This window comes from Gobio gobio (assembly GCF_949357685.1).
Source record: "Gobio gobio genome assembly, chromosome: 7".
NCBI classification, from domain to species: Eukaryota; Metazoa; Chordata; class Actinopteri; order Cypriniformes; family Gobionidae; genus Gobio; species Gobio gobio.
This window is the reverse complement of record NC_137103.1, coordinates 53,632,372-53,658,885: the sequence shown is the minus strand read 5'-3', so window position 1 is coordinate 53,658,885 and position 26,514 is coordinate 53,632,372. Positions and strand designations below refer to the sequence as shown.

General features: G+C 39.6%; 1 protein-coding gene across 3 annotated transcripts in view; it reads left to right on the top strand.

Annotated features, from left to right (window-relative positions):
- The window catches only part of tanc1b (tetratricopeptide repeat, ankyrin repeat and coiled-coil containing 1b), a 321,757-nt gene that overhangs the window by 156,017 nt on the left and 139,226 nt on the right, over positions 1 to 26,514 (top strand). For 2 of the 3 annotated variants that reach the window (XM_079822412.1, XM_079822411.1), the window contains exons 5-7: positions 11,556 to 11,677; positions 14,018 to 14,204; positions 24,275 to 24,547. In XM_079822412.1, coding sequence (XP_079678538.1) covers positions 11,556 to 11,677; positions 14,018 to 14,204; positions 24,275 to 24,547 — 582 coding nt within the window. Of the gene's footprint in view, positions 1 to 11,555; positions 11,799 to 14,017; positions 14,205 to 24,274; positions 24,548 to 26,514 lie in introns of those variants that run through there. The other variant, XM_079822413.1, reaches the window with a different exon arrangement.

Below are 26,514 nucleotides of genomic sequence, written 5' to 3'. Positions count from 1 at the left end.
ACGGTTCAGTGCAATATGTGCAGCGCAAGTCTGTCTTATAGACTACATCAAATTATAATGAGAACATCATAATTGTGTGCTTAGGACATGGCTTTTAATGGTGAGGCTCTTAAAAATGATGTAAAATCCGATTTAGATGTATCGGCCAATATATATTGGTTATCAGCTTTCAAATATAAAGAATTATTGCTTATCGGTATCAGCCAAAATTTTCATATCGATGCATCCCTATTGAGAATGAATGGGGAAAATAAAATAAATACTGCAACAAATATGTTGTTAATTGTTGGTTTATGTTAGTTAAATGTAGGTTTGGCAATTTCGGAGAGGCTAGCAATATCAAGCATAAGATACACATGAACAAGCACTGCCAGAGCAGAGTCTGCAAAACGCCACAAGTTTAATTATCTCATGTCTCACATAACATTACTAATAATGAACATACACAACTTACAGAGCCCTAGTTGTACCACCTGACTGCTGCAGCGTTTTAGCGTTGATAGTATTGACAATAGCCACGTTTCCACTGCAGGAACTTTCCCCAGGAACTAGGGACTTTGGGGTGGTACTCTGTGTGTTTCGATCAAGCGGCAAACTCCCGCATTTTCTCTTGAAGCCAATACAGAAGTGACTTAAACTGCAGTTCATCGACTGACCACTAGAGACAGACTCCAGAAGGAGCAGAATCTCATTGAGCTCATGTTAAAATGCCCAACTTTACCGCAGAAAGGCCCTTTCACACCGGACGTGTAACGAAAAAGCGAAGCGGAAAAAGCGAATATTTTGTGTGCGAAACATCAGCCGCGACGCGAGTTTGCGACGTCTGTGACGTCTCAGAGCTCCAACATTCAAAAACATTTGCGGCGACAGCTGAGAAAACACGGACACTTCATTCAGTGGAGACAAGCTTTTCATTTTCTTTAAAAGACCGAAAAGAAGGTTTTGGGTGCACCCAGTCTTAAAACAGATTCTGAAGGGGAGTATGCTAATTTTGTACAGGAGCTAAAACTTTATCACGGCCGCACTTACTTTCAAATGTCCGAGGGACAATTTGAAGAGAGAGAGAGAGAGAGAGAGAGAGAGAGAGAAGCACCGCATCTGATGAGACACACACACTTCAGGAACCAGTCGAGCAGCTGTGTTTCCAGCTATGCTTCCAGTTGAGTCGCAATGTAAACTTTAAGTGCCACAGTCGTACTGACGGAAACACATTCACTTTCCATAGTCGCGGACACAATTAGGTTAGAAAAAAATCAACGTATTGATTATTATATCGTAATCTGTAGCCTACAGTGGGCAAACACAGCTGCATCTGTACAGCTGTAAACAACTACAGCTGTAATCTCGTGAGAAATGCGATACTTGGCAAAGGTTAATGTTGATTGAATGGCTAGTGACATCAACTGGACATTTCGTCACCTTTGTTTCCTTGTATGTGATTGGTTTAAGCCTTTTCTATCGCTGCGAGTGTTAAAAAAATCGGCATTGAAGCGGAAAAAATAAACGTAGTTTTTTCACCGCAGCACATTCGCGTTCGGTGTGGAAGCACACATTACACAAACAGCTGATCAAAAAATAAAACCATCGCGCGAATTATTCGCACGCCGAAATCGTGTCCAGTGTGAAAGGACCTGAAGAACACATGTTTACAGCCTGGGACAAATTGTGGTTTTGGTCTATATGGCTAATTTTGCCCTTCATGACGACTGTGAGGAGGGTGAATTTTTTTATAACTCATTCGTTTACATTATATAAAGCCTTAAATTCCTGCATAATTAAGGGCGTGGCCACTTTGAGTGACAGGTGGATAGCCGTTTATCTGCCGTCTGTTAGTCATCACATCACCTTAGCTCCGCCCACATCCCGCCTCTTTGTCCATTTTCTGTTATCCGGGAGTGATGCTGCCAAGATGGCGACGGCCAGCTCGACCATACTTTGCCTTCAAAACTGCTCATCAGAATCCTATGGTTGACTTCACGGACACTACGTCCATATTTTTTTACAGTCTATGGTTTCTACAGCAAGGACCAGGGTCTAAATAAAGTTCCGGTTAAAAAATTCCCCCTCAAAGCGTCCCTGCATGCGAGGTAGTACTTATTCAAAGTTCAGGAACTTTCGGGGGTGGGACTTGGGCGCTGAACATGCTGATTGGTTGAGCTCACGCAGCATTTTATTTCAACCTAAAAGTCTGTTGCAGTACGTGCAGTAAGAGTTGTTTGCAATTCGAATCAACAATGGAGTTTAAAAAATACAACCGATGGACCAATGATGAGGTTCAGGCTTTAAAGCTACACTGTGTGATATTTTCCCCCATCTAGTGGTGAAAAGGTATATGACCATCCAGTGAATTTTAGTTTCTCTTCCTCTCAATTCCGATTTCGTTTTAACTCCTACGGTGGCCGATTTAGTCCAAGATTAACATGACGACCTCGTCCACATTTGACACGGTGCCATCGAGTGTTAAAACGCGAAAGGCGAAGCTTGAATTCATGGGTATGTCCCTCTTTGGCTAATGTACTTTCAAGATGGAGGGGCAACATGGCGACCCGCATTCGAACCCCTCACCCGTATGTATTTTCAATGGCATATTATAAACTTACGAGAATACTTTATTACTTGAAAGAAGTAAATATACATTAATGATATATTTTAATACACATATTTTTTTGAAAGAACTAAGTGTTTTTAGCTAAGAATAAACTAAAAAAGTTACACAGTGTAGCTTTAAGTTTATGTGTGTAGGACGAGATCCAGTGGGAACTGGAAAGTCACGCGCAGTCCTACGTCACCGGACTGATCTTCACGGTACTTTAGTCTGCGATGGAAACACAGACAGCAACAGGTCTGGGGGAAAAAAGTTCCTCGGGTAATTCCGGGTGGAAACAGGGCTATAGAAATGCATAAATCTGAGTTTTACCGAAGACCTGACCAGTAATTACGGTTACGATTAGGGATTGACCGATATGGGTTTTTTAGTGCCGATGCCGATACCGATTTTTTTTCATCAGCTTTAGCCGATGACCGATATGGGCTGCCGATTTTCTTGAGCCGATATTTGGAGCTGATACTGCTTTTGCTCCCTCAATTTACATCATAAAAATGACACAATGATCATGATGATAATTTAAAATTTACAATTTTAAAAAGGAACATTTATTGAACAAAAAAAAAAACTATATTTAACAAATAGTAAAAACAGGTGAGGTAGAACAAGAAAAAAAAGAGTTCAGTGGTGAAAATAAATATTTAAGCATGAATAAAATAATTACACTATTGCACAGTATCAACAAGCAAGCAGCATAATAAAGTGCACACTGACTGTACTATACTTCATTTTAAAACTATTTACAACCTAGTCATTTAATGGTTACACTCTAAAAAATGCTGGGTTAAAAATAACCCAAGTTGGGTTGAATATGGACTAACCCAGCAATTGGGTTGTTTTGACCCAGCGGTTGGGTTAAATGTTGGCTTAAAACAACCCAATTGCTGGGTTAAAACCACCCAATTGATGGTCCATTTTCAACCCATTTTTATACTGCATTTTTTAGAGTGTAGGTGCACTTAACTTAATCTCTTGTAGAGCAACACCAGCGGTAACTCAGGAAAAAATCTCCCAATGCTCCACGTGAAACTTCAGTCTTTCGACCTTTTACCATCGTGTCAATTCTCAATTGATTTTGATTAATATGCGCGAGAGAGGGAGAGCAAGACAGTTTGAAGACGGTGAGAGCTGCCCTGTGGACGCCTGTCTGTAAATAATGCAGGAAAAAAATATCGGCGAACGCAGCAGCCTTGTATCGGCCGATACACGTAAAAATAATCGGCCCGATATATCGGTCTAACACTAGTTACGATATGGCGTGAACGCAGTATAAGCCGTTGTTTTGGTTCAGGATGTGGCGGCTGTCTGTGGCTCTCTTTGACTGTCTGTCTTCAACTCTGCATAGTCTCATGTTTGCGCTGGATGTCTGCGCGGAGGTATGCTAATACATAGGTTAACAGGCAAGTAGGACACGTCTTTATGCTCTCCAATCATTGCATTCGGTCCAAATGCAAACAAAGTGTTTATGAAAAACATACCCTACTTTTAACTAGTGTAATGGGACCTTACAGTAAAGGGTTACCCACACATTTCCACTAACTTTTTACATGTGGTCACATTGCTGTGCATTTATTTGAGTAGGTTTTTCCACACCAGATATGCCGGTTTTATCTCTTTCAAATGAACTCGCCACTCAATGGCATAACAAAAACAAAACCGGCTGTGATTGGTCTACTTCGATTGAAGTAGGTGGATCTCGGCCAGCAGACTGAAAATGCATTGTGAACCAGACTTTGTGTTTGATTTGACCTCCTGCTCGCTTTAGAGATGAGAAACAGCTTTGTAGTCTTTTATTTGTAAGCATGTGTTGTATTTAGTTCTGATGGCAGCTCATTTCATATTCTGCTGAGTGTCAGTGAGAGAGTTGAATGCACTGAATTTCTCCTCTCTCTCGTTTCTCTACCACTCACCCAGCGCCTGTCTCACCATCAGCGTGATGGAATCTGAGACAGACAGATCGAGTCGTGTCACATGTGTGGAAATTAAACCAAGTCAGCGCTGCAGGCCTAATCAGTTTAGCCACTGTAGAAAGAGAGACAGAAAAGGATTGTCCAGTGGTCATTATGTCATGAAGATTCTGGCCACTCCATCATGGCAGAAGATTGCGATTGCTTAAGATTGCTCTGTAGAACTTCATTAATCCATATGAAACACACAACCTTATTCATGCAACTGTATTCTATTGATGTTTGTGCCTCAGAGGCCGAAATGTTAGTTGCATTAGTTTTAGTAACATTTTTACATTTACTTCACTATTAATTAGCTTGCATATTACTAGCACATTGGCTGTTTATTAAAGCACATTAAACCTTAATCCTAAACTTGACCACTACAACAACTACTTACTAATAGGGACGGGTATCGAGAACCGGTTCCTTTTTAGAACCGGTTTCAAATTGCCCAGAACCGGTGAATCGATAAGAAACATGCATTTCGATTCTGCTTATCGGTTACTGTATGCGCATTTTAGTGTGATTTTAGCGCGCTGTTTCCTGTGCTGCAGACACACACACACACACACACACACACACACACACACACACACACACACACACACACACTCTACATAAACACACGTGTGCGCACAGAACGGCTTCTCATAGTGAATGAATAGTGTGTGATAATGAACTGAGTTCTCTGCCTCGTCTTTCTGCACAGCACGCGAATGGTCAAATACACACGAAAATGTCAAAAATCACAGTCGATTATGTCGTTGACGGACGACTTTCTTGATGTCGTCTCTATGATAACGTTAATCAAACGACAAAAGACGAGAAAATTCACTAGACAGAATAACTTTGAACTGTATCTGTAATGTATAGCCTATATTTGATCAATGAAGTGCAGTGTTATTTTACATTTGATTACAGTTTCTGTACCTGAATACCTGGATATGTTTATTTCAGCCGCATCTTTGTTCAATTGTATTTATTTGTGCAATTGTTAATTAGTTTATTTGCTCTTTTTTTTAATTACTGAGTGTTTACTTGTCTTTATAATGCTTGTAATGTATATTAGACTTCTTTTTTTTTTGCTATGGTATTTTTAAACCATAGGCAAACGTTGCTAGCCTGTTAATATTTGTTCATGTTATTCAGCTACAATGACATGTTTTGCAATAATAGCCTAATAATACATGTGTTTTTTACCCTATTGGAATCGAAATTAGGAATTGATAAGAATCGGGATCGATAAGCAGAATCGGAATTGTTAAAATTCAAACGATACCCAACCCTACTTACTAACTATTAATAAGAAGTGAATAGTGAAAGTTAATAGTGAATATGTGTTTCCCAAACTAAAGTGTGACCACTTTTTAAATGTCTGCACTGTATGTCAAATATTCACATTGTTTGATGATTTTGCTTAAAATGAGGCGCTCTTGTAAAATCACAATTTTAATGCTTTTTAATTGACCTTTACGTTTCTTAAAAAAAAATCCTAAAAGACTGAAGTTTGTTCAGTCTGTCCACATTAATTAATAATTAATTCAAAACTCTAACTAGCTGATTTATATGCATTATCAATTTTTATATCTGTATATGGTTATATTGGTGCATATCAATGAAAATGGTTAAATGTGTTTTTTGGTCTTGTGTTAATTTAGTAAAAAAACATCACGGAAAAACGTTATTATCTGAACTAGATTTTTACATCTTACCTTAATTCTTTTGAATCTGCTTTTTGACATTTTGGGAAAAAATTCGAAGCACTTAAATATCAAGATGAAAAAAATATATGCATAAGAATTTTGTTTTAGCTACATCGCCCAGCACTAATTTCATCTCCTCTGCAGAAATTGTTTCAGGACGTGGACAACCGAAATAAATGACAGTGTAAGACGTCTCAGCTAATTAAAGCTCATGAATTGAAGGTTAATTATTGATTCTGAGCATGGCGGTGTTCTGGGATGTTGGGTGTGGGCCGCGGGCAGTGAAAAGGGCACCTGTTAACAGCTTGTTTCGGTGACACTGGCATTCGCAGTAACAGATGTTTTGCCTGAACCGAACGAGGAGCGAGCATTTGCTTGGCTTTGCTCTGGAAGACGAGAGCTCTGCTGAAATGTCCCCGGGCGCTGAGCTGTGTCGTAGCGGTGCGGTTTTGGGGAGCATGTAAATGAGCCCCTGCAGCGCTCAAGCATGACTGAAAGCAGACTGAGGTGGGAAGACATCGAAACGCATTTGAGACGGATTTTGGCTTTTCATTGTGTTTTAAATGTCAACATTTCATGATTCGACTCAATAACGCTGGCGTTTAGAGCTGCACGATTAATCATTAAAAGATCCTGATCCTGATTCAAACACCCATACGATCTCATTCCTAAATGACAGCGATTCGGCTCTGTCTATTAAACCTTTGATAAGTATGACCACAGTGAACATTCAGAACTGTTTGCACTGCCGCTGATCCAGAAAAGAGCAGTTGTCATGTATAGACTTTACTGTCTTTTCAACCACACAGTATCATTATTTCTGTCTTACAATAATCACAGAAGTATTGGGATAAAAGTTTATAGTTCAGATAGAAACACAGATGACTACAGAAGTGATCAAAATGGAGTAAATCACCTTTTGAAAGTTACTTGACGCTTCCAATAAAGACTGTATTAATTGCATTTTTACACCAGTAGGTGGAGACAGAATGTATTTGTCATTGAATCATTCATTCAAGAGATTTTTTTCAAAAAAACTGATTCATCCAGTAATGAAGCAAGTTAATTCTTTATGAGCGAGTTATTGAATCATTCATTCAAGAGATTTGTTCAAAAACGCTGATTCATCCGGTTATGAAGCAAGTGAACTATTTACGAGCAAGTCATTGAATCATTCATTCAAGAGATTTGTTCATAAACGCTGATTCATCCTGTAATAAAGCAAGTGAACTCTTTATGAGCGAGTTATTGAATCATTCATTCAAGAGATTTGTTGTAAAAAACTGAGTCATCCAGTAATGAAGCAAGTGAACTCTGTATGAGCGAGTCATTGAATCATTCATTCAAGAGATTTGTTCAAAAATATTGATTCATCCAGTAATGAAGCAAGTGAACTCTGTTTGAGCGAGTCATTGAATCATTCATTCAAGAGATTTGTTCAAAAATATTGATTCATCCAGTAATAAAGCAAGTTAACTCTTTATGAACGAGTCATTGAATCGTTCATTCAAGAGATTTGTTCTAAAACACTGATTCATCCAGTAATGAAGCAAGTGAATTATTTATGAGTCATTGAATCATTAATTCAAGAGCTTTGTTCAAAAACACTGATTCATCCGGTAATGAATCTATTGAACTCTTTATGAACAAGTCATTGAATCATTCATTCAAGAGATTTGTTGAAAAACACTGATTCATCCAGTAATGAAGCTATTGAACTCTTTATGAACGAGTCAATGAATCATTCATTCAAGAGATTTGTTTAAAAACACTGATTCATCCAGTAATGAAGCAAGTTAATTATTTACGAGTGAGTCATTGAATCATTCATTCAAGAGATTTGTTCAAAAACACTGATTCATCCGGTAATGAAGCAAGTGAATTATTTACGAGCAAGTCATTGAATCATTCATTCAAGAGATTTGTTCAAAAACACTGATTCATCCAGTACCGAAGCAAGTGAACTCTGTATGAGCGAGTCAAAATTCAAATTAATTCTTTAAAAATATATATATACTGCAGCGATTAACATTCTGTCAGAACCTCTAGTTAATTACATGTTATTTTGTTTAGCTGTCCATTCAGAATCATGGGAGAATCGTGATTCTCAATTCATCCAGATTCGTGCAGATTTGCAAATGCGCAATTACATTTATATTCACAAAATAACAATTCATGAATACACAAGTATGTTTGCACATTAATGAACACGTGTATGTGAATGAGGTGATTCTGGATTTGTTGGAGGCTTTCCTGCCAGGCTCTGCTTTACAAATCAATACTGCGCAATGCGACTTGAATGGCTTTGCATCTGTCAATCTTATTTTGTGACTTTTGATTGTGCATTTTCAAATCATATTTTGTGAATATGAATTAGGTGGGTTTGTGGAATACTGTTTGCAAATATGTATTCGCAAATCATATTTTGAAAATAAAGACCCCATACTTGTGTGCTGAACGAGAGGTGTGTGTGTGTGTGTGTGAACACACTGAATCTACAGGAACTCCTGTTAATAATGTGTGCGGCACTGAGATGAGAGAGATGAAAGAGTAATGAGAAAATGGAGATTAATAACAAACTCCCCTTCATCTGTTCATTCTCATGATAACATATTCATACCTGTCCTCTGCTTTCACTCCAGACTGATGAAATAGTTTATCATTGTTTACTCACTCATGTTGTTTCAAACATGTTATTTTTGAGCATTATTTGTGTTATTATGGTTTGTGTTTTTTGTTAAGATTGTCACTTCATGTCAAATGTATACTCAGTTCTTTAATTCTTGTTCAGTCTTTCAGTGGTTAATTTTCTCTCAGCCGTCTAACACTCTTTGTTCCTTGTCCGTTTGTTTTGTCATCCAGTGTTTCTCAGTGTTAAGGATGTGTTCAGTGTGTTATTAACGTCCAGTAATGTGGACTGTATGAATTTTCGGATTAGTGTTGGTCTCTTGTGTGGGGTTGTGAATCTCAAGGCTTCTTTTTTTAAACACACATACAGTTTTGAACCGTGTAAATGTAAACCTAATTGTTGGATTCTCAGCATTCTTCTACTGATGTGATCAACACAGTTAACTTGAGCACATGATTCATTTGTTTTGGAAAAAGTCTTTGCAAAGCACATTTTTTTTGGTGGTTTGTTTATAAACATATATGAATCTTTGATGATTTATAGATTTAAGAAAGATCTTTGGGCTGCAGGGGATTTGAATGTTGATTTAAAAAAAGTTGATCCTTTAGAAAAAGATGCATCATTTATAAAAGTCTAGTCAGCTTTATTTCTATAGCGGTTTATACAATACACATTGACTACGTTTAGATGCTCCCTCATAATGTGATTATAATAGGATTTTGACAATATTGTGATTAAACTTTACCTCATGTAAACGCAATACTTCCATCAAACTAATGCAATTAAGCTCATAATCGTAATAACCATAGTCGCATTAAACTAGGTGGCATACACTGATTTTAAAGGCATGTAAACGCCTTAATCACATTATTACTAGGGGTGGGAATCTTAAAGGGTTAGTTCACCCAAAAATGAAAATTCTGTCATTAATTACTCACCCTCATGTCGTTCGACACCCGTAAGACCTCCGTTCATATTCGGAACACAAATGAAGATATTTTAGTGTAAAGCTGATGCTGAGAAAGGCTTCAGATAGGCCTCCATTGGCATTCAGTACATTTACACTCACAAGACCCATAAAAGGCACTTAAAACGTTGTTACAAAGTCCATCTCACCACAGTGACTCTACAATAATTTTACGATGCGATGACAATAGTTTTTGTGCGCAAAAAAAAATCAAAATAACACCTTTAACCAACTTGTTCTTGTCTTCCGTGTGTGCCTCCACGACGCATGCGCGAGAATATGACGCAGATCCGGCGTTCGGGAATCCATGAAATGCACACTTAAGCCCATTTTGAGAACTACGCCGAGACCTAAAGCACGATCAATGTAGAATCCAACAGCTTAGATACGCGCGTCTTCCTCTGCTCGTAAACAAATCGCTTCTGGGTCATGTGTCTGTCTGTCCGAACGCCGGATCTGGGGCCATTTTAGTCCAGTGAACTCATTGTCATGTTCAAGAAACCAATTTGAAATGATTGGAGCTTTGTGACGGTGCATTATCCTGCTGGAAGTAGCCATCAGAGGATGGGGACATGGTGGTCATAAAGGGATGGACATGGTCAGAAACAATGCTCAGGTAGGCCGTGGCTTTTAAACCATGCCCAATTGGCACTAAGGGGCCTAAAGTGTGCCAAGAAAACATCCCCCACACCATTACACCACCACCACCAGCCTGCACAGTGGGAACAAGACATGATGGATCCATGTTCTCATTCTGTTTACGCCAAATTCTGACTCTACCGTCTGAATGTCTCAACAGAAATCGAGACTCATCAGACCAGGCAACATTTTTCCAGTCTTCAACTGTCCAATTTTGGTGAGCTTGTGCAAATTGTCGCCTCTTTTTCCTATTTGTAGTGGAGATGAGTGGTACCCGGTGGGGTCTTCTGCTGTTGTAGCCCATCCGCCTCAAGGTTGTGTGTGTTGTGGCTTCACAAATGCTTTGCTGCATACCTCGGTTGTAACGAGTGGTTATTTCAGTCAAAGTTGCTCTTCTATCAGCTTGAATCAGTCGGCCCATTCTCCTCTGACCTCTAGCATCAACAAGGCATTTTCTCCCACAGGACTGCCGCATACTGGATGCTTTTCCCTTTTCACACCATTCTTTGTAAACCCTAGAAATGGTTGTGCGTGAAAATCCCAGTAACTGAGCAGATTGTGAAATACTCGGCCCGTCTGGCACCAACAACCATGCCACGCTCAAAATTGCTTAAATCACCTTTCTTTCCCATTCCGACATTCAGTGTGGAGTTCAGGAGATTGTCTTGACCAGGACCACACCCCTAAATGCATTGAAGCAACTGCCATGTGATTGGTTGATTAGATAATTGCATTAATGAGAAATTGAACAGGTGCTCCTAATAATCCTTTAGGGGTGTGTATGTAATTATCAGGATACGGTTAGTGACCGCAGGGAAACATTAAGAGTCTTTAAAGCTGTGGTGGAGCATAATGCATTGTTTTTCCTTTAGAATAAGACGCATAATGAAATTCATGTCGAGTCAGTTTTGGGTTCTCAATGTTTTGCATGAATCTGAATCCTTGTCTGTTGCAGCACTTGGCTCTGAATCGCTGGTGTGTGTCTGCGCAGATCCTGTGAGGTCTGTCTCTCTCGCTCACCCGTCTCTCTCTCTCTCTCTCTCTCTCTCTCTCTCTCTCTCAGAGCTGGCCGGTCCAGGCCCCTCCCCCGCCACTCAGGAGTTGATGACACGCTTGGGGTTCTTGCTGGGCGAAGGCATCCCGGGGTCCACACGCATACCTATGGACGACAAGAATGAAAAAAAGGTATTTTCCGCAGCTGCTGCCAGAGTGAGAGAGGGAGAGCGAGGATTAAAGCTGCATGTCTGTCAGTGTGAGACACAATGAAGAGCGTTTCAGAGCTGGAGTGTGTCTGTGCTCCACCACAGTAAGTCATTCCCGTTTGCTCCGAGCCGCTGCATCGATGGCGATGAGAAACTTGAGTGCGTTAACTTGCGGTCTGGTCCAGAAATAGTTCTGTTCTGTCAGGGTTTGATGAGATAATTAGGCGGTCCGAACGCCCTTCATGTGCGAAAGGCTTTTGTTTAATAAATCATAATCGCCCGTCGCTCTGGGAATCGCATGCAGAAGGAAGCAACAATGTGTGTCTTTGAGAGTTGTTAATGATCTGATTCTCGGGCGATGTTGTCCTGTGGGATTCAGGGAACGTCTTTAATCTGTTTCGTCAGGAAGTTTGTTTTAAAGGAACTTTCCTCTGGTTTTGTGACCTTGACTGACTCTCAGTGATGACTCACAGGGTCTGTGGGAGAAGGATCTTATCTGTTCAATTCAGGCTGTGACGGGATTTAATGGTATTTTGTGTGGGTCTATTATGTTAAATGTTCAAAAATATGCAACAAATAAATTCACTCAGCACCTCTTCTGTGATGGACATGTTATCGGAGTCTGAAGTGAAATAATTGTTTATGTTTTTGTGGGTCTTCAAGTAAAAAATGACAGGTGTGAGGGACAAAAAATGTAAATATTACATTTTGGCAATATTATTATTCATAATAAAAACAAAAATAATAAGTCATTTAAATATTAATATTGAAATGTCAGTGTGGTGTAGTGTCAGGTGACAAGAAACAATGTGATATGTATATATGTATTATTTATATATTTTATATATATATATTTTCAATATTTTATGGTTTCGTAAATATTCATGTTTAAACAGCTATTATTACTTATTGTTTTATATTATTACTTTATTATTATGAAACAAATTACTATTAATTTTTGTGGTTTTTGTGGGTCTTCAAGTAAAAAATTACAGGTGTGAGGGACAAAAAAAGTAAATATTACATTTTGGCAATATTATTATTATTATTATTCATAATAAAAACTAAAATAATAAGTAATTTTATATTTAAATATTATGGTTTCGTAAATATTCATGTTTAAATATGAGCTATTATTAATACTTAATGTTTTATATTATTACTATATTATCATGAAACTAATTATTATTAATCTCTTATTATTGAAAATAAAATGTATCTCACATTATTATTTTTATATAGATTAATTATATTATTATAAGTAATAACTGTGGTGACTGTATTTAAATATTCATATTTAAATAACAGCTATTATTACTTATTGTTTTATATTATTACTTTATTATTATGAAACAAATTACTATTCATTTTTGTATTTTTTGTGGGTCTTCAAGTAAAAAATGACAGGTGTGAGGGACAAAAAAAGTAAATATTAAATTTTGGCAATATTATTATTATTATTCGTAATAAAAACTAAAATAAGTCATTTTATATTGAAATATTAATATTTAAATATCAGTGTGGTGTAGTGTCAGGTGACAAGAAACAATGTGATACGTATATATGTATTATTCATAATATTATATGGTTTCGTAAATATTAATGTTTAAATAGCAGCAATTATTACTTATTGTTTTATATTATTACTTTATTATTATGAAACAAATTACTATTAATTTCTTATTACTATATACAAAATGTATCTCACATTATTATTTTTATATAGATTAATTATATTATTATAATTAATAACAGTTCAGAGTCACCACTGTTATTAATTATAATAATATAATTAATCTATATTATATCTGTATTTAAGTATTAATATTTAAATATCAGTGTTGTCTAATCAACATGCTAGAATCCAGTTTGTTGCCAGGTGACAAGAAACTCTTCAATTTTATTATATATGTATAATTAATATTATTTTATGGTTTTGTAATTAAATATTAATATTTAAATATCAGCTATTATTATTACTAATAATTTTTTGTATAACATTATTATTATTATGAAACTAATTATTATTAATTTATAATTATATATAACACTTATATTACATTATTACTTTTTATATATTAATAATATTATTATAATTAATAACAGTGAATATTTAAATATCAGTGTGGTTAACTTGCATGGAGCCAATTTGTTGTCATGTGACCAGAAACCCTTAAAACAGGAAATGTTTGGATGAAGAGAAACATTGGGATTGATTCAGATGTGTCTCTTCTCCCATGCCATATAACACAGATGTTTGGATTATTAAGTGCTGCACCAGCCTCCATTAGCATCCTCATATCCCTGTGTTGTCCCTCTGCAGTGTCCAGTAGATCAGGGCATCAGCCCGTGCTCCACCCTGACCAGCAGCACCGCGTCTCCATCCACAGACAGCCCCTGCTCCACCTTAAACAGCAGCAGCAGCCGTCCGGCCCTCAGCCACCGCAGCCCCTGTGGGACCATCACCAGCCCCAGCTCCACCCTCGAGAGCAAAGACAGCGGCATCATTGGTGAGACACACACACACACACACACACACACACACACACACACACACACACGTCTCATCTTAAAATCAAAACACATCTTATTTTACCCACATCTATCTATTCATCCATCCATCCATCAATCAGTCCATCAGCCTCTGTATCTATCTGTCCATTTGTCCATCTATTCATCCATCTATTCATCCATCCACACATCCATCCATTCATCTGTCAGCCTCTGTATCTATCTGTCCATCCATCCACACATCCATTCATCCATTCATTCATCCATCCATCCATCCATCCATCCATCCATCCATCCATCAATCAATCAATTCATCAGCCTCTGTATCTATCTGTCCATTTGTCCATCTATTCATCCATCCACACATCCATCCATTCATCTGTCAGCCTCTCTATCTATCTGTCCATCCATCCACACATCCATTCATCCATTCATCGTTCCATCCATCCATCCATCCATCCATTCATCAATCAATCAATTCATCAGCCTCTGTATCTATCTGTCCATTTGTCCATCTATTCATCCATCCACACATCCATCCATTCATCTGTCAGCCTCTCTATCTATCTGTCCATCCATCCACACATCCATTCATCTATTCATCCATCCATTCATCCATTCATCCATCCATCCATCAATCAATCAATCAATTCATCAGCCTCTGGATCTATCTGTCCATTTGTCCATCCATCCATCCATCCATCCATCCATCCATCCATCCATCCATCCATCCACATATCCATTCATCCATCCATCCATCCACACATCCATTCATCCACCCATTCATTCATTCATCCATCCATCCACACATCCATTCATCCACCCATTCATTCATTCATTCATCCATCATCAATCAATCCATCAGCCTCTGGATCTATCTGTCCATTTGTCCATCCATCAATCATCAATCTTTCAGCCTCTCTATCTATCTGTCCATATGTCCATCCATCCATCCTTCCATTTGTCAGCCTCTCTATCTATCTGTCCATCTATCTATCCATTCACACATCCATCCACACATACATCCACCCATCCTCCATCCATCCATCCATCCATCCATCCATCCATCCATCTGTCAGCCTCTCTTTCTATCTGTCCATCTATCCATCCATCCATCCACCCATCCTCCATCCATCCATCCATCTGTCAGCCTCTCTTTCTATCTGTCCATCTATCCATCCATCCATCCACACATCCATTCATCCACCCATTCATTCATTCATTCATCCATCCATCCATTCATCCATCCATCCATCCATCCACACATCCATCCACCCATCCACACATCCATCCACCCATCCTCCATCCATCCATCCATCTGTCAGCCTCTCTTTCTATCTGTCCATCTATCCATCCATCCATCCATCCATCCACACATCCATCCACCCATCCTCCATCCATCCATCCATCCATCTGTCAGCCTCTCTTTCTATCTGTCCATCTATCCATCCATCCATCCATCCATCCACACATCCATTCATCCACCCATTCATTCATTCATCCATCCATCCATTCATCCATCCACACATCCATCCATCCATCCATCAATCAATCCATCAGCCTCTGTATCTATCTCTCCATTTGTCCATCCATCCATCCATTTGTCAGCCTCTCTATCTATCTGTCCTTCTATCCATCCATCCATCCATCCACACATCCATCCATCCATCCGTCAGCCTCTATCTATCTGTCCATCTATCCATCCACCCACCCATCCATCATCCATCCATCCATCCATCCATCCATCCATCCATCCACCCACACATCTATTCATCCATCCATCCACCCTCCCATCCATCATCCATCCATCCATCCATCCATCCACCCACACATCTATTCATCCATCCATCCATCCATCCATCCATCCATCCATCCATCTGTCCGCCTCTCTATCTATCTGTCCTTCTATCCATCCATCCATCCATCCACACATCCATCCATCCATCCGTCAGCCTCTATCTATCTGTCCATCTATCCATCCACCCACCCATCCATCATCCATCCATCCATCCATCCATCCATCCATCCACCCACACATCTATTCATCCATCCATCCACCCTCCCATCCATCATCCATCCATCCATCATCCATCCACCCACACATCTATTCATCCATCCATCCATCCATCCATCCATCCATCCATCATCCATCTGTCCGCCTCTCTATCTATCTGTCCATCTATCTATACATCTCTCCATCCATACGTCCATTTGACTGTCTGTCTTACTAATAATTATTGTATGTAAGTAAATGTTACTAATAACTAGGGAGACGAGACACAAGATTGCGTTCACAAGAAGATTTTTCATAGCATTTTTAAAAAGTCCTCGGACAAAATTAATGACTGGAAAAATAGTCTGCGGGTGCATTTGAAATGTTTTAACACTTCATCTTGAAATGAATGTCGTTTACAATAGTTTACAATTGAAGCGACCGTTTTCCAACTCAATTAAATGGTTTTTATTTCTATAAAAAAGCAAAACGACAGTGGAGGATGTAATGTAAACGTAGCGGTGGCATATTCTATGCTAATTTTACCCTCACACTCTGTCATGGCGATATTGCGAGTCGATTTTTCACATTAAATGAATGGAAATTAGATTTTTTTCACATTATAGTATTATGAGAAAATGCTGGGAAAATGTGCTAATTTTTAAAATATGACCTGAGTATTTCTGTATCACTCAATAACTGAAAATCTGCCACACCATCGCCCGTTTTGCATCTTCATCACCCCATTAAAACGCCCCCATCCCATAATCCTCTGCTGCGCGGGCTTTGGCATGTCCCGCTGAAATCACAGCCCATGCTGGCCTGTAGATGTAACCGTTGGGTGTTCGCAGGATGAGGTGTTGATGCAGCTTGGGCGCTTCAGGAAGCCGATTTTGAGCTCCAGTTCCAGATAGAAAGATTAAACATTTCTCTATGAATTATGCAGCATTAGAGGCTGGCAGTCCTAGTTTCAAAGAAAATATTAGAGAAGATGTATTGACACCACATAGTTGTAGTTCCAAATGGGGTCTGACCCTGAATTATAGCCAATTTTAATTCGCTCTCAGTTCTTGCAAGATGTTTATTTTGGCCTAGCCACACATAAGAAGCATAACAAATGTCTGTGTAAATCATTAGTAAAGCCAGTCTTGCGTGAAGTGTGAGGGATTGTTTTGGGAATGGCTGGTGTCCGTGTGAGTTTCAGGAGGTCTGGGACATGTTTCCAGCGGGTGATGTTGGTTTGTTGATGTAGAGGAGTGTGTTTGGCCTGTGACCCGCTCAACATGTGATTGATGCTCTCCTGACTTTGACGTTTGTGAAGACTTTTGTCAGAAAGAAATAGTTCAGAAAGAGTGTAAAGATGCTGAGAACAGCTGTCTAGAGGCACATGTGCACATCTACAGTGAGCGCTACACGTCTGACACCATTTACAACATCTGGATGCTTCTTCACTTAAATAAAATATGTGATGTTATGATGACAATAGAAAATTATCTATCTATCTATCTATCTATCTATCTATCTATCTATCTATCTATCTATCTATCTATCTGTCTGTCTGTCTGTCTGTCTGTCTGTCTGTCTGTCTGTCTGTCCGTCCGTCCGTCCGTCCGTCCGTCTGTCATATCATATCTACCTATCTGTCCATCCTTCAATCATATCTTTCTCTGTCCATCCTTCAATCATATCTTTCTCTGTCCATCCTTCTATAATTTGTCCGTCTATCTGTCTGTCCATCCGTCTGTCTGTCTGTCCATCCATCTATCATCCGTCTGTCCATTTCGTCTGTCATCCGTCTGTCTGTCTGTCTGTCCATTCGTCTGTCTGTCTGTCCATTTGTCTGTCATCTGTCTGTCTTTCATCCGTCTATCTGTCTGTCTGTCTGTCCATCCGTCTATCTGTCTGTCTGTCATATCTATCTGTCCTTCCATCTATCATCCATCTGTCCATTCGTCTGTCCATTCGTCTGTCATCCGTCTGTCTCTGTCCATTCGTCTGTCATCCGTCTGTCTGTCCTTTCGTCTCTCATCTATCTGTCTGTCTGTCCATCCATCTATCATCCGTCTGTCTGTCCATTCGTCTGTCATCCGTCTGTCTGTCTGTCTGTCTGTCCATTCGTCTGTCTGTCTGTCCATTCGTCTGTCATCCGTCTGTCTTTCATCCGTCTGTCTGTCTGTCTGTCTGTCCATCCGTCTATCTGTCTGTCATATCTATCTGTCCTTCCATCTATCATCCATCTGTCCATTCGTCTGTCATCCGTCTGTCTCTCTGTCCATTCGTCTGTCATCCGTCTGTCTGTCCTTCCGTCTCTCATCTGTCTGTCTGTCCATCCATCTATCTGTCTGTCTGTCATATCTATCTGTCCTTCCGTCTATCATCTGTCTGTCCATTCATCTGTCATCCGTCTGTCCATTCGTCTGTCATCCATCTCTCTCTTTCCGTCTATCATCTGTCTGTCTGTCTGTCCATCTGTCTATCATCCGTCTATCTGTCTGTCTGTCATATATATCTGTCCTTCCGTCTATCATCCATCTGTCTGTCTGTCCATTCGTCTGTCATCCGTCTGTCTGTATCCATTCGTCTGTCATCCATCTGTCCTTCCATCTATCATCTGTCTGTCTGTCCATCCATCTATCATTGTCTATAATCCGTCTGTCTGTCTGTCCATCTGTCTATCGTCTGTCTGTCCATCTGTCTATCCTCCGTCTGTCTGTCCATCCGTCTATCATCCATCTGTCTGTCTGTCTATCATCCGTCTAACTGTCTGTCCTTCCGTCTATCATCCGTCTATCTGTCTGTCCATCCATCCATCTATCATCCCTCTGTCTGTCTGTCTATCATCCGTCTAACTGTCTGTCCTTCCGTCTATCATCCGTCTATCTGTCTGTCCATACATCCATCCATCTATCATCCCTCTGTCTGTCTGTCCATCTGTCTATCATCCATCTGTCTGTCTGTATGTCTTTCCATCCGTCTATCATCCATCTGTCTGTCTCCATCTGTCTATCATCCGTCTGACTGTCTGTCCTTCCGTCTATCCTCCGTCTATCTGTCTGTCCATCCATCTATCATCCGTCTGTCTGTCCATCTGTCTATTATCCATCTGTATGTCTGTCCATGTGTCTTATCATCCATCTGTCTGTCTTTCTGTCTGTCTATCATCCATCTGTCTGTCTGTCCGTCTGTCTGTCCATCTGTCTATCATCCGTCTGTCTGTCTGTATGTCTGTCCATCCGTCTATCATCCATCTGTCTGTCTGTCTGTCTATCCATCTATCTATCATCCGTCTGACTGTCTGTCCTTCCTTCTATCCTCCATCTGTCTGTCCATCCGTCTATCATCCATCTGTCTGTCTGTCTGTCTATCCATCTATCTATCATCCGTCTGACTGTCTGTCCTTCCGTCTATCCTCCATCTGTATGTCTGTCTATCCATCTGTCTATCATCCGTCTGACTGTCTGTCCTTCCGTCTATCCTCCGTCTATCTGTCTGTCCATCCATCTATCATCCGTCTGTGTATCCATCTGTCTATTATCCGTCTGTATGTCTGTCCATGTGTCTTATCATCTATCTGTCTGTCTGTCTTTCTGACTGTCTATCATCCATCGGTCTGTCTGTCCGTCTGTCCGTCCGTCTGTCTATCATCCATCTGTCTCTCTGTATGTCTGTCCATGTGTCTTATCATCCATCTGTCTGTCTGTCTGTCCATCCATCTATCATCCATCTGTCTGTCTGTCCATCCGTCTATCATCCATCTGTTCTTGAAATCCGTCTATCATCCGTCTGTCTGTCCATCTGTCTATCATCCGTCTGTCTGTCCATCTGTCTATCATCTGTCTATCATGTCCATCAGATGTTCTTCTGTTGAAGCTGAAGATGCTGTTTGGATCTTATCAAGAGAACATGATCAAGGTCATGTAGTTCCAGTGCCGCTTCTTTAAAGCAAAAGAGATAGTAAATGTATGTAGTAAATTAGAATTAAATACAAAATAGCTACACTCTCAGATGTTCAGACCACATTGTATAAGCATGTCTGTGTGCGTGTGCAAGCTCTGACACATGACACATGCAGCTGTTGTCACGCGTGTTATTTTGTAATAAACTCAGGAGCTGAAATCAAACCCTCAGATCACTGAACAAACACATGCATGGATTCAGACACTCATTTATCGCTATTGATTCAGTGCTTCAGTTTTGTTCATTGTTGGTGTGTTTGTCTATTCATTGTTTATTTATGAATTTTTCATTAGAATAAAAAAGGCAGAGTTATTAGCATGGATAGCAGACACTGGTCCGACATCCATCCTGATGCTGTGTGTTTGTAATGGTCAGTTTTTAATGAGGTTGTGGGGGATGAAACAGGCTAATGCTCATTAGCAGCACACTGGCGTGAAACGGCGATCAGGTGAACGTGTTGATAAGGTCAGTGATGACTCATCAGTGTTTATCAGCAGTAATATCACCGCTCAGACACGAGTTATGATGGGCATCTGAGATTGGCTTCCACCTTCCATCTCACACCTTTTTCTGACCGTTTTCATTTACATGCTCTTCTGTTTGCCACTCTTCATCTTCTTTTTCAGAGGATGTGTGAAGATTTGGACTTTATATTATTTGTAACACCTCCCATGCAATATTTATGGATGGATGGATGGATGGATTGATTGATTGATTGATTGATTGATGGATTGATTGATTGATTGGTAGGTGGTTGGGGTTAGTTAGGTAGGTAGGTAGGGTTAGGTAGTTAGGGGTAGGTTAGGGTTAGTTAGGTAGGTAGGGTAAGGGTTAGGTAGGTAGGTTGGATTAGGGTTAGTTAGGTAGGTAGGTAGGGTTAGTTAGTTAGTTAGTTAGTTAGTTAGTTAGTTAGTTAGTTAGTATTAGTTAAGTAGTTAGGTAGGTAGGGTTAGTTAGGTAGGTCGGTAGGTTAGGGTTAGTTAGGTAGGTAGGGAGGGTTAGGGTTAGTTAGTTAGGTAGGTAGGGTTAGGGTTGGTTAGTTAGTTAGGTAGGTAGGGTTAGTTTGGTAGGTCTGTAGGTAGAGTTAGGGTTAGTTAAGTAGGTAGGGTTAGGTAGGTAGGTAGGGTTAGTTAGGTAGGTAGGGAGGGTTAATTAGTTAGTTAGTTAGGATTAGTTAAGTAGTTAGGTAGGTAGGGTTAGTTAGGTAGGTCGGTAGGTTAGGGTTAGTTAGGTAGGTAGGGTAAGGGTTAGGTAGGTATGTCGGATTAGGGTTAGTTAGGTAGGTAGGTAGGGTTAATTAATTAGTTAGTTAGTTAGTTAGTTAGTTAGTTAGTTAGTTAGTTAGGATTAGTTAAGTAGTTAGGTAGGTAGGGTTAGTTAGGTAGGTCGGTAGGTTAGGGTTAGTTAGGTAGGTAGGGAGAGTTAGGGTTAGTTAGCTAGGTAGGTAGGGTTAGGGTTAGTTAGTTAGGTAGTTAGTTAGGTAGGTAGGTAGGGTTAGTTTGGTAGGTCGGTAGGTAGAGTTAGGGTTAGTTAAGTAGGTAGGGGTAGGTAGGTAGGTAGGTAGGTAGGTAGGTAGGTAGGTAGGTTGGTCGGTAGGTAGGGTTAGGGTTAGTTAGGTAGGTAGGGAGGGTTAGGATTAGTTAGTTAGGTAGTTAGGTAGGTAGGGTTAGGGTTAGTTTGGTAGTTCGGTAGGTTAGGGTTAGTTAGGTAGGTAGGGAGGTTAGATTAGGTAGATTACTTAGTTTGGTTGTTAGTTAGGTAGGTAGGGTTAGGGTTAGTTTGGTAGGTCGGTAGGTTAGGGTAAGTTAGGTAGGTAGGGAGGGTTAGGGTTAGGTAGGTAGTTAGTTAGGTAGGTAGGGTTAATTTGGTAGGTCGGTAGGTTAGGGTTAGTTAGGTAGGGAGGGTTAGGGTTAGTTAGTTAGTTAGTTAGTTAGTTAGTTAGTTAGTTAGTTAGTTAGTTAGTTAGTTAGTTAGGTAGGGTTAGTTTGGTAGGTCGGTAGGTAGGGTTTGGGTTAGTTAAGTAGGTAGGGCTAGGTAGGTCGGTAGGTAGGGTTAGTTAGGTACGTATGTATATATATATATATATATATATATATATATATATGTGTGTGTGTGTGTGTGTATATATATATAATGCTCACTAATAGCTGCATAAATAGCAAAATTTATGAATAATTGAAACATGCATATATTATATACTCACACATTATTTTAGTATAGTTCAGATACTATTATAGTTTTTATTAATATTTAGTTTTTATTCATATTGTCCTTTTTCACCTTAATTTTATTTACATTTTTAGTAATTGTTTATTTTTTACTTTAGTTTAATTTTTATATATGTCTATATAGTTTTTATTGATTTTATTTAGTAAACTAAATGAAAATGAGAAATGTTGCCTTGGCAATTCGCTAAAATAAAATACGTATTTTATATTTTATTTCATTGCAGTAAAAGTTTATATTATTTTAATTAACTAAAATGTTTGAGGTTTTAATTTTAGTTAATTATAGTAACCTTGATTATATATAAAAAGCATAGATGAAGAGTAGTATAGCAGCCAGTCATAAAATAATAATAATATAGTATTTATTTCATAATAATGTTTATTTATTTATTGCCGTTTTGATTAGGGCTGTGCAATATGGACAAAAAAATACTATCATGATTTTTTTAAATCAATATTGTAGTATTAATCATTGCATACTTGTCTTATTGACGATATTTGCAAGCACCATATCTTTGCATAAATGATTTCTTTGAACTCTTTTCATATGTTGTGCAGTTTGCAAATGCCTGTATTATAAATTTTTGTTCACCTGTGCCATTGTTTTTCTATGTAAACATGCGTTAGTCGGACGTCTTTAACCGTTGTGTTTTCAACCCCAAATCGCGTTCTGTGAATGTTTTGCCGCAACTTGCCTAAACTAACCTGGCTCTATGATACATCATCTCTCCTGAATCTATAATATTCCCGTTTTTGTTTTTTTTGGACCGCTTTGTTCTGTTCATGCTTTCTGTGGTTTATAACACATGCTCACATCGCGATTTTATTACGATTTCCAATCAATCGCACAGCCCTCATTTTGATTACCTAATTTATAGTGTGTCCCAAACAATTTAAGATGGTGAGCAACTTGAGGGTTTTTTGTCAGAAATGTTTTCTGAAGTAGGGATTGACCGATATGGATTTTTTAGTGCCGATACCGTTTTTTTTTCATCAGCTTTAGCCGATGACCGATACGGGCTGCCGATTTTCTTGAGCCGATATTTAGAGCCGATACTGCTTTTGCTCCCTCAATTTACATCATAAAAATGACACAATGATCATGATGATAATTTAAAATTTAAAAAAGGAACATTTATTGAACTAAAAAAAACAATATTCAACAAATAGTAAAAACAGGTGAGGTAGAAGAAGAAAAAAAAAAGAGTTCAGTGGTGAAAATAAATATTTAAGCATGAATAAAATAATGACACTATTGCACACAGTAGCAACAAGCAAGCAGCATAATAAAGTGCACACTGACTGTACTATACTTCATTTTAAAACTATTTACAACCTAGTCATTTAATGGTTACACTCTAACAAATGCTAGGTTAAAAATAACCCAAGTTGGGTTGAATGTGGACTAACCCAGCAATTGGGTTGTTTTGACCCAGCGGTTGGGTTAAATGTTTGCTTAAAACAACCCAATTGCTGGATTAGTCAATTTTCAACCCAACTTGGGTTATTTTTAACCCAGCATTTTTTAGAGTGTAGGTGCACTTAACTTAATCTCTTGTAGAGCAACACCAGCGGTAACTCAGGAAAAAATCTCCCAATGCTCCACGTGACACTTCAGTCTTTCGACCTTTTACCATCGTGTCAATTCTCAATTGATTTTGATTAATATGCGCGAGGGAGAGCAAGAGAGTTTGAAGACGGTGAGAGCTGCCCTGTGGACGCCTGTCTGTAAATAATGCAGGAAAAAAATATCGGCGAACGCAGCAGCCTTGTATCTTAAAAATCGCAAATATCGGCCCGATATATCAGTCTAACACTACTCTGAATCAATTTCAATGAATGAATCGGAATATTTCAAGTTGTGATCTGGTCTCTTGTTTCTCTCATCCAGCCACCATCACCAGCTCCTCAGAGAATGACGACCGCAGCGGCTCCAGTCTGGAGTGGGGTAAGGAGGGCAGTATAAGGATCAGCGGTCAGCATGTGCTGGCACAGACGGCCACACGGGCGGACACATGCTCTCCGGTGGCCGAGGAAGAAGCATCAACGTCCGGGACAGAAGTACGGATCCTCTCCGTGGCTAAGAAGACTTCTGAGGGACCCGTCCACTATCCCACACAAAACACGTCCAGTCTGATGATGCCTCGGCCCAACTCAGTCGCAGGTAAGAGAGATCAAAACAACAGCTGATTGAATTTACCATCAGACTCGTCCCTGATTCCCGAGGTGATGACTGACGCACGACTGCTGGAATGAAGGGAAGCAGAGACTCATGGGAAGACATTGCCACCACTTTAGGAGAGCGTGTTGTAGATTGTGAGGGAGCACATTATCAGGACACACATTCTTTCTCCTGTTGCTCCTTGAGGAAGCAGATACATCGGGCAGCTGTTGCATATGTGTGTGTGTTAGTTGTTGGCTGGCTTCTGTCTTGAGCATCAGATCCACATTCCTCAGGCTGATCACGTGATCTTTCCCACTTCTCTGTCAGTTGGGTGAATCTCACGAAAACATGTTGTATTTCACACCGAAATCAAGACATTTTGGAGCGTTAGTGAAATGTGGCCTGGAGATGTTGTTTCATGATTCTGATTTTAGAGATTTCTCTCAGAACCCAATGCTGGTGATGAACGCTGATGCATTGATGTCTGCAGAAGCAGGTGGTTTTGTGAGAGATGAATGTGTGTGTGTGTTTGGTTTATTGTGATGTGTGTGTGTGTGTGTGTGTGTGTGTGTGTGTGTGTGTATGTCGTGCAGAAATGCTTCTCATAAAACGCCGCCAGTGAGCGAGCGAGTCGACGTGAAACAATAAAAACCCGGTTGCATCATAAAGCATGTGCAGTTGTCAAGGTTAGAGTATGTTTTCTTTAGACAGTTGAGTGTGTGTGTGTGTGTTCACATTTTCATTTTGTACACCTGCTTGCTTTTACTCATTTCACACCCTGTTTGGCCTCAGCGAATAAAGCATTAATCTTTACTGAGCGTTTGATAGATCTCTAACCTCACTGCTTTCACAGCTGCTGTTGTGTTGTTACCCCCCCCCACACACACACACACACACACGTTACATCCACGAATGGGAATCAAGGAATTTTATGATTTTGGTTCCAATTCATGATTCTAATATCTTAATGACTCAATCAACAAATCAATAATTCAAGAAACATTTAAAATGTTTTTGTAGCAGTTTTATTTATTTATTTATTACCATCAAATCTGTCCTCTGAATATGTATCTTTAACTACATGTTGTCATATGAACAAGCCATCAGTTGTCATATTGATTTAAGCCTTAAGTACATCATAACAGTTTTTGATTCATTTTGAGTGAGTCAGGAACCACTTAAAATGATTCAGTCAGTGAATAAATCATTAGATCATTTACCCAGTATTGATTCTGTGTAGATTCAGCGCTGACAGAGTGTTTTAATATGATGTTCTATCAGCGGAAGAATGCAAATATTCAAAAACCATCTTTCAATATTTATTTTTCTAAATAAGAACCGTTACTTAAATTTCTCATTCAGATATTCCTTACTCTCTCCAGCTGATATAATGGTGTTATAGTTATGCAGTGTTGCTGATGGTTTTCCGAGTCAATAACAGCTTTATATTAAGTGCTTTTTCAAATGCATATGGTGAATGTGCATTTTTCTAGTTCTAGAATATATTGCGCCGGTGGATGGGGTCAGCATGGACACCCTGACTGGTCTGCGGCTGTGCCGCCCCATACGCAACAAACTGTGTATTCTGACACCTTTCTATCAGAACCAGCATTAACTTCTTGAGCAGTTTGAGCTCCAGTAGCTCGTCTGTTTGATCAGACCACACGGGCATCAATGAGCCTCGGCCGCCCATGACCCTGTGGCCGGTTCTCCACTGGTTCTTCATGACCCTGTGGCCGGTTCTCCACTGGTCCTTCATGACCCTGTGGCCGGTTCTCCACTGGTCCTTCATGACCCTGTGGCCGGTTCTCCACTGGTCCTTCATGACCCTGTGGCCGGTTCTCCACTGGTCCTTCATGACCCTGTGGCCGGTTCTCCACTGGTTCTTCATGACCCTGTGGCCGGTTCTCCACTGGTCCTTCATGACCCTGTGGCCGGTTCTCCACTGGTCCTTCATGACCCTGTGG